Source organism: Eutrigla gurnardus (assembly GCF_963514095.1).
Source record: "Eutrigla gurnardus genome assembly, chromosome: 2".
Lineage (NCBI taxonomy): Eukaryota > Metazoa > Chordata > Actinopteri > Perciformes > Triglidae > Eutrigla > Eutrigla gurnardus.
The window spans coordinates 15,318,488-15,327,642 of record NC_139916.1 but is presented as its reverse complement, the minus strand read 5'-3'; the positions used below and the strand labels follow the sequence as shown (position 1 = coordinate 15,327,642).

The following is a 9,155-nucleotide window of genomic DNA, read 5'->3' as shown; positions in this document are numbered from 1 at the left end:
CTGCTAATCGGTTTATTAGGATTAACCTCCATCCTAGTTAAAGCATTACAGCGCTTAGAAATGTGTCTTTGATCTTTACTCAACGGGGCTGTAGCTGTTATTTCATTTCTGCACGGACGGCGTTTCAGGATGACAACTCTGCTTGGACGGTGGTGTGAAATGTGGGCACTTTATTCAGTTTTTCATTTAACATTTTTTTATGTAGCAAATGCACTTCAATGGTAATCGTTACATTGTTTGAAAAAGGTACATCATTTGTGACAAATGCAGAAAAAAAGCAACAGGACAAAGCCACTACTGTCAGATTGTTCCACTACATCAACCTAAGTCTAGTATCTGGGATGGCCACCAACAGCCATCTATGGTGACATTAATCAATGCAAAGCATTGCACAATACAGTGTCGTCACTAGCAATGCAAAAAAACATTCAATACAGTAGCATAAAATGTATTTTAGTGAAAAGTAACCACTAAGTGGCCGGCAAAGAAAAGCACATGGTGTTCACAAAGAGTTCAAATGGATTGGAGACAATCATTAATGCTGGTTGGAAAGACTTGATGCGTCAAATACTTGAAAACTCCTTAACAGCACTATATGCAGAGAGCCATATGGGCTGCATCAAAACGACACCATTCAAATTATTATTTTTTTCGCTGGTTAAAAGGTTTCCTCCAGGTCAAGCCTCAATTATTCACAATATCATGACAGTAAAATAGTTTAATGACGATGACCTCAGTGGCAAATACGCTGCAAACATTGTCGCTTCATGAGAAATTCACCGCTGGACCACTGGAGGTCTGACATGCGCTATCGGTACTAGATGTGTTTGAAAAGAAAGAGGTTGAAAGCAAACCCGAGTCTTGCGTGCGTATGGGTTAAAACGAGCGACGCAGACGTACGATTGTTTACAGTCATTTCACAATGTGAGTACTAAAGTGAGTTCTGTTACATATGTGTATGTACAAAGACAGTGAGTGTGTGTGTGTGTGTTTGTATCTGTGGCTTTTTCTACAGGTTAACCACGTTTTGAGGTGTAAATAAATAACAACATATGCGATTCAAACAAACCATGAATCCAGCCAACGGTAAGGCTTGCTTTGCTGACAACATGATCAAAATCTCCTGTTACAGTACATATTAACTGACCAAACTACATCAACAAGGCAGCGGAGTACCTCAGGCAAGAGAGTTGATTTTTCGCCAACAGCATGCCATGGAACTCTTGAGATTTGCTTGAATGGCACAATCATATTATTTATTAATGCAGCAGGTGAGGCCACCTCCTGATCCCAGGTTGGTTAAGCCAGTTTCTGGGCCGTCTCCGTCTCCTGCTGGGTGACCTTTTCCTCCGACATGATGGTCATCCAGGGTGATACTGACCGGGTGATGGTCTGCTTGGCTATGTTGTAGTGGTTGATGAGGGTAAAGAGGCGCCCGCGGCCCCCAGGGCCCTGAGGGGGGTAGTTGCCATACATCCCAGTCGGCATGCAGCGACCTTGCTGCTCCAGAGAGAGAGAGAGAGAGGGAATGAGATTAAAATACTGAGACGGAGACTGTGTGCCAATACAAAAAACACACGGTTATACAATGATTATTATTCAGCGGCGTACAATGGAATTCTGAGAAGCAAACTGTGATTCACAGTCGACAGTTAGATGAGGAAACAGAGCTGTTTGTGTTCGAGCAGAAGATCCAGGGAAAATGAAAAACCAGAAAAAACGATTCAATACAAACTAAGCCGCATTACTTAATTTATTCTGCTGCCTGTGGAAATGTATTAGGCTTATACAAGAAATGAGTCAAGCTTGAGTTGCACTGCCACAGGTTTCACAGCGAGGCTATATAGCGTTTGCTGAATAGCAGCCACTATCTGCAGCTATACGGGCCAGTGAGATAATGCAAAAATGCTACTGCTTAGCATTCGGCTAGTGGAGAGGAGTAATGAAGTCAGAAAACTCAATGATAACTCAACAATGCCTATTATACAGCCATATTTATCTAAAGTTTACTCACATTAGCTGTAGAAGTAAAGCTGTAGCTGCAACTGTGTTTTATTGCTTATTCATTTAACTTTTTATTTGTAAGAGGAAGATTGCTTATCTGGAAAAAAGTTGCACTTGCCCTGGGTAACGATACAATCAGATGATAATGATGATCACATTAGCATAACGCCATCAGGCGGGCTCACAGGCAATGATGCACATAAGTGTTTACCGTGTAAACAAAGCTGTCGGGGCACGGCTGCTCGTACTGGTAGACCTTGTAGACGACCAGGAACACGACACACACCAGGAAGGCCAGGGCACAGATCACCAGCAAGGTCACCTAAAGGAGACACACAACCGCTCCACCATCAGACATGAGGGACAGTGTCCCGCTCTGCTTAAGGACTGTGTGTGTCTTTGTGAAAGGAAAGAAGTGGGCAGATGAGAACCACGTTATTTTAGATTACTATAATTAAATAAGTATAGCAAAGGATTGAAATAAAATGCCTGTGGAAGAGTTGCACTTTGCTGTAGGTGAGGTAGACACCTAGTTATATATACGTGGGCGTTTATATAACAACTAACAGCCAGTCTGGCCTGTATGGGATATTCAGTAACCCGGCAGGAAAATGGCTTGTGTGACCATCTGTACAGCCCGGCTCTCACCTCTCAGGGGAGTTACGTAATGGTTACTGGTGTTTCAAGGAAGTGGGAGAGGGATGAGACGAGGTGTGGGAGAAATGGACTCGTTATCACCGAAGATGTTGAGCCCCAATGTATGCACAAGCTATTTTTATGAGTCCCATGTGTTATTCTGCTTGGATAGGGTTTTCTTGGATCCAAGTGCCTTCGTGGACATTTTTATGCGCCGCACATAGAATGACATTCTTTTTATCTGACTGTATGAATCCTGCAGTTACACACACACACAGCAGAGCAGACAGCAAGACGTGTACAAAGCAGAGCAACAGGAGATTATGAAAGAGACGATCTGCAATGAAAGGAATGCCTGCAGTATTTCAAAGCATGCCGATCAGTGGATGCAAGCTGTGTTCCCTGAGACAGTGATGTGCCTCCTCGCCTTTCAGATGTTTGAGAATTAAAGGGAGCGTGACACAACTCGCAGAGACGGCTTCATCTGTTGATTTTTAGCGTGGGGAAAGAGTACTGCATAGTCTGCATGCGGAACACAGTCTGCAAAGTGAGTCTGCGATCACCCAATATTGTGTTTTGACCTGTTCTTTTTTTTACAGAAGCATATGTTGTAATCATTCTATATGGTGTCACGCATCTACAAGCCAGGGGGGACGTTCAGGGAGGTGGGCGAGATGATGCCGTTTGCAGGCCATCGCCATGGCAGCAGCTGAATTAATGAGAGTTTCAGGGCGGGGTTAAGTGAATCAGTGTGCATTATGTCTCCCCGTGTAGCCCGACAAGATGACAGGCTGCACAAGACGCAGGACATGAAGGTGGCCCGAGCAAAGAAGTCCAACTTGTATTGGCAGCGTGATATTATGACGGCGGTGACGAACGCACTGAGCTGCGGGGAGCCAACTGTCTGCTCTCAGGGCATATGCATGTGTAGGAGTGTGGGAGATACTGGAAATGAGACGATGTATGAAACACAGATGATGGCATAATCCTTACTTTGAGTCGCTCGGATACGCCTTCGATGATGCTTATTGAGAACTCTGCGATTTTAGGAGACCGTAGCTTGCCCTTCTTGCTCTCGCCATCGTAGTCTGCCTTTGTCTTCACCACCACCTGGTAGAAACACATAATGACATGTACATGGAAGAAGATCCAATCAGCTTGCGGTTAAAGCTTTCGGGAAGAGAATGAGAGTTCACAGGCTGGGTTGAAATGATTTGTGTTGTACAGAAATAATATCTGTGATGATTATCAATGGTGACACACGTAAAAAATGTGTTTTCTTTCATTTTCACCATCTTAATTGGAGTAATTAGACATGATAGCCCCTAGCTGTGATTCTCCAAATCAATTGAATAAGATCACACACACCAAAAAAAAAAAAAAAAAAAAAAAAAAAAACCCTTACCTTATCTGGTGGAGGGAACTGCAGCTGACTGGCATCTAGCGGTGTTATGAGAGGGATGGTGTCAAATCCATCTTCGGAAACAGCCTTCCCGTTATTTTTCTCGCTGAAATTATTCCCCAGCTTAACCATTTTCCCTGCACGAAACAAACCTGAGGGGGTAAACAAGCGCGTATTACTCCTGAATGGGAGGCATTATGGCTGATTCCCTTCTCCCGTGTGATTGGCGTTTAATAAAGCATTGGAATAATCATATCAATCATTATGTTGGGGTTTTTACACATGCAAACAGCAGTACAAATCAAAATGTCTGTGGGGCGCTTTTTGGGCCACGAGAAAGCCCGTTAAGCACAAAAGCGCAGGAGAGGACACGCAAGGCTTCGACATAATGGGACCGATGCATCACCATGAAAAAAAAATGATTCACCGCATCCAAACACTTACCAGCTCAGTCGAGTAGCTTTATGAAAACGGCGTTTTTTCTCCTGATGTGGTGACTTTATTGCTCCGGTGCTGTTTTTTTTTTTTTAGGTGTGACGCAGCCGATTTGCGGAGAGCTGGTGCACAATATGGCCAGCCGGGTTTGTGCGCCGCGTTACCTCCGAGCTGGATGCTGCTGCTGGCGTCTGGCTGCACTGCAAGTGATGTAACATCCTCATCACCTCCATCCATACACATCTGATCCTGGGCGGCGAACCCAGGAGCTGAGGCAAACTGGCAGCAGAGATTTAGATGCACAACGTTGTTTTTTATTTAGTATGTTTTCAATTGTGTCCATTGATGTGGGAAATCAAGATTAAAAATTAAGAGTTTTAATTGTGAAGTGAGTGTACATCGAGAACAGGAACAGTAGGCTAAGTTGATGTCATAAAAAAGACACAAATCATAAAAACAATGAAGTTTTGTGGAGTCTGAAAAAGATCATTGCGGTATATCGACTGTTAGCTTGATAGCCTAGTTTCTGCAAACTCTAAAGAATAATTCAACCTTAACATGACAATTTGTAGGCAGTTATTCACTCTAAATCTTACTAGTTTATTTATAAAACGCGTGTCCAATTTGGTCGCGCATGCGCATGCTTTAGCATTTATTTGAGGAACGGAAGTGATTTAAATAGTTGAAATGCGTGTGGTGTCGGCCTACTGAGCATATGACTCGGTAAAAAAGACCTGGCTTATGGTTGTAAACGGTTTGTTTTTTTTGCCGGTGATAAACCTGACCTCCATTTTATTCGATTCAAGGATTTTCTCCGTGGAGAAATGCGAAAAATCAAGATGTTCTTCGCAAATTAAAGGTAACAGGTAGGCTAATTTTGTGGTTGATGTATGCCTTTAAAGTGGTTGATATATATATTTTTTTTTTATAAAACTATCAAATGCGAATGTGAAAAACAATGTGAATGTGTGGTACACTAGCTGCTACTAGCCTAAACTAGTTAGCAACTAGCCTGCGGCTAGTGGCGCATTCACCGCTAAAGCAGTGTGTAGGGACCAAAACAGAGCGAAAAGAGTGAATATTGGACTAATTGCCAGGTGGACACACAATCAAATGAATGATTATGAATGATAATTGCTCCATAAGAGTTGATGTGTACAAAAAAATCAGCAACTATTATTTGCTAACAAGTGAGTGCAGGTTTAAAGAGTAACTCAATACGAAGTTGAAACCATATCTGGTTAAAAGTTTAAAGTCTGTTTCAAGTCTTAACCCTGGTTGGTAAGAACTTGTACTTGTAACCATAACAGTGGTCTTACAGTGTCTGAAGTTCACCAGTCCATCGTGAAGCAAGGTGAGAGGGTTAACGGCTACTGGACGTCAGAAAACCGCGTTAAGTTACTCTTTAACTCTCATATCCTTGTTTTTAAATAAGTGCTTGATATCCTCATTAAATTGCACAACAGGGTAGACATAAAATTAACATAATTATATTTTCAGTGCCTATAGCCTTTTCTACACATCAGTGTTCTTTGGGGTCTGTTTCAGCTATATAAAACATATAAGAAAGGTTGTTCAGGTTGTTCCTACTGATACTGAGGCCACTATCATGCAATTTTATAATCTTAAGGTCCTGACCTGCCATAACCATTCCTATAGTTTTACGAGAACCCCAGACGGATCACAACATGGGGTAGGGGACATTTACAGGCATATAAAAGACATATGGTGCTCTGTGTGCTCTCTCACAAAGATTTTCTGCTAAGGGTTTTTTGTCACAATTCTTTTTACAGTGAAGGTGGCATAGAGAGACTATATCTGAGACTGGGGATAATGTTGAGGAGGATTATGATGCATCCTCCTCTAATGAGAATGGGACCCTTGGGGTCATGACGTCAACCACCATCCGGTTCTCTCATGGCCTCCAGTGGACACGTTATACCTCCCGTAAATGGAAAGTTATCATGGTTCCCGTTTGAAGTGTACGAGGGATGAATGCAGAATCTGTTTATAGAGACTGTTTATAGAGATTAGCTTGGCAGTAACCAAACTCACCAGCTGTCACAGAAGTATGTGACATCATCCTTTTCTAATGCGATTGATCTGGACATTTTTCATGTGTCATAAGGCACTGTGTGTTGTTTTGTACACTTATGGTTAATTGTTTTGCACAAGATTTGGAGTGCACCTTCTGCCAGTGTAATCAGCAGTTCAGCATCCTCTCTCTTTCGCCATTTTGATATGAGTAAAGCTGAGAATCCCCTCTGTTCATCAGGATGCATTGAAGACTTCACTGTCAGAGACCCCGCTAATTCAACCAGTTATTCACCCAACTCAAACCAGTATGAAGAGCTCAGAGCAAAATGCAAAACAGAAATATCTCAAGTGAAATAACCAAAATGGTACTAGCCTGTGAATAGTGATATATGCTGATATAGAAAATAGGTTTGTAGAGCTGGTGCTGTAGTGATTGACTGTTATTATTTCACTGATATTATACAGCATTGACTTTCCGACTTTATGTTTGTGTCCAAATGTTTATATATTTCCCATACTTGGCTGTATATAGTTTCAGATCAGTCTAGAACCTATGCAAAAAGAACGCAAACACAGCATTAATCAGTCTATGTGGCTATACTTAAAAAGGTCACCTTGAATTTTTATCAAACTGCCAACATACAGTATATAATCATTGTGAAAAACACAGAACATGTTGATTTTCGTAAGCCCTTTTTTATCACTTCATGGTGTGAAATGAAGCGATGTCTGCGTAGTATCCAGTACCTTGTTGCCAGGCTACAGTGAGAATGAGATGATGTTAGGAGAGGATGCATAAGTGATCAAGACCAGCCTGTTAATCCATAGTGAGAAACAGAGAAAATGATCTCATCACATATTGAGATGGAAACCACAGCTCTGTAGTGGACTGTTAACTTGGTCTGGTGGCTGTGTAAGCTGCTGAGCCCCAGCATGATGCTGCTTGCTGCTGGGATGTCTGATAAAGAGTCTGTGATGAGTCTATAGTCCTGGAAGCAAGCGCATGACACGATAAAATCTCACTCTTCTTTCATTTAGATATATTTAGTTTTACATAGATATTGTTATTTTGCCAGTCCATTAGTGCAGGTATACTTTGTGTTCACGATGGTCCATCAGGCCTGAAGTTTCAGCCTCTACAGGGCAGTTCTCCATTGAGATTAAATCACTTGGTCTCAATACATGCTATAATCAGATATATGATCTCAGTAGGCCACTGTTGATGCTGGTTCTAATAGCTTTCATACTGACAAACAGACAGGCTGAAAGCATGTGTTAAAATTACACATAAAAGAGAATATCGTATCTTATCATATATTATAAAGCAACCGTGTTTCTTTTTATTTATTGAATTTTTCAGCTGGAAAGTGTATGATGCTGATGAGTTTCTGGTAGCAGCAGCAGACAGATGTGCAGCTTTCTGTTGCAGTTGTCTTCTCAGGATTAACCACCAGAGAGAGACATTCGCTTATTTACAAATCGTGACTGCTTGTGTTATGCATCTTGTGATTGTTCTTGTATAATTGTGTGGCCATGCTCATCACTATAATGGGATATAAAATGGGAAATTAGGGTACCAAACTGGGTTTTTTAGTTACCCCGTTTGGATGAGTGGATAAATCATAGAAATGGGCAGAGGTAGAAGAAGTACTCTGCTTCAGTATGCAAATACTCTGTTATGAACTCTGCTTTCATGTCTTATGTAGGGCTGATTTTAATAACTTCATGTACTGGGTAGCTTGTGAATTTCCCCCAGGGGTCATTTTATTTGATTTCTCATAAAAGTACAAGTATGTTCCTCAAAATTGTACTTTCGGAAGAGGCATTAGTGGAAGGTACATTCTGGAAGTGTGAGCTTTGTGAACTAAGCTGCTAATGTGAAGCTATGATATTAGTTTAAATTTAGATGATATGACTTTGTGATGCTGCTTATAGTCCCAACAGTCTATTGCAATTCTAAATGATTATTGAAGCCAAAGTAGATCAATTATGCATAGTATTAAGTAGCAGTGGAAATAAACTCAGCAACACGCATGGAGTTGGTAAATACAGCAGCTGAAAATGCTTTACATCCACCAAGTGCAAAGTATGACCAAACCTTATATAGCACTGCGACTGCTGTTTCTTTAAAACCTACTCTGTTCTTGGCTCGTTGCCCAGAAAGTTCATTTCCCATCCAGCCACATGGACTCCGCCACGCAGAGAGAGCAAAAATCACTTGGAGAGCGGCATCTCCAACAGCAGTCAGAGTACAGACTACCTCAAGGACCTCCGTCACTAATCGAGGATTTCTCTATCCAGTGTTGTGAAGGACACGAACCTTCGTCACAGCCTGTCAGTCCTCAGAGAAGGTAGGATTTATCCTCCGAAACTCAAAGTGTCAGGTGCCCCGTTATCCATAACATTGTGTTGTTTGAGCACAATAAATGTTTAAGTGAACTGTGTGTTTTCTGGTGTTGATCTGTGGACTTTTGGACGGTGTGCCAGATGACTCATTGAATGTGCTGTGTCTGGTTTAAAAGTCCTGCTGCCATGTGGGAGCTATTGTCTTTTGCATGAACACAAAGCCTCTTTTCATGAATGTATAATTCCCTTCACTAGTTTGCTTCACCAGCAGTTTGTGGGGGGGCTGTGATATGCA

The 9,155-nt window shown here is 41.8% G+C and overlaps 1 protein-coding gene across 1 annotated transcript; it reads right to left on the bottom strand.

Moving 5' to 3' along the window:
- Window positions 1-150: 150 nt before the first annotated feature.
- Window positions 151-4,635, bottom strand: LOC311029568 (neuronal vesicle trafficking-associated protein 1-like). Its single transcript, XM_084034779.1, has 5 exons — window positions 4,487-4,635; window positions 4,046-4,194; window positions 3,634-3,750; window positions 2,216-2,326; window positions 151-1,500 (listed from the first exon to the last, which is right to left on the bottom strand). Exons 2-5 carry the CDS (start codon window positions 4,172-4,174, stop codon window positions 1,300-1,302), a joined length of 558 nt encoding a protein of 185 aa, XP_083890905.1. The 5' UTR covers window positions 4,175-4,194; window positions 4,487-4,635; the 3' UTR covers window positions 151-1,299.
- Between the last annotated feature and the right edge of the window lie 4,520 nt (window positions 4,636-9,155).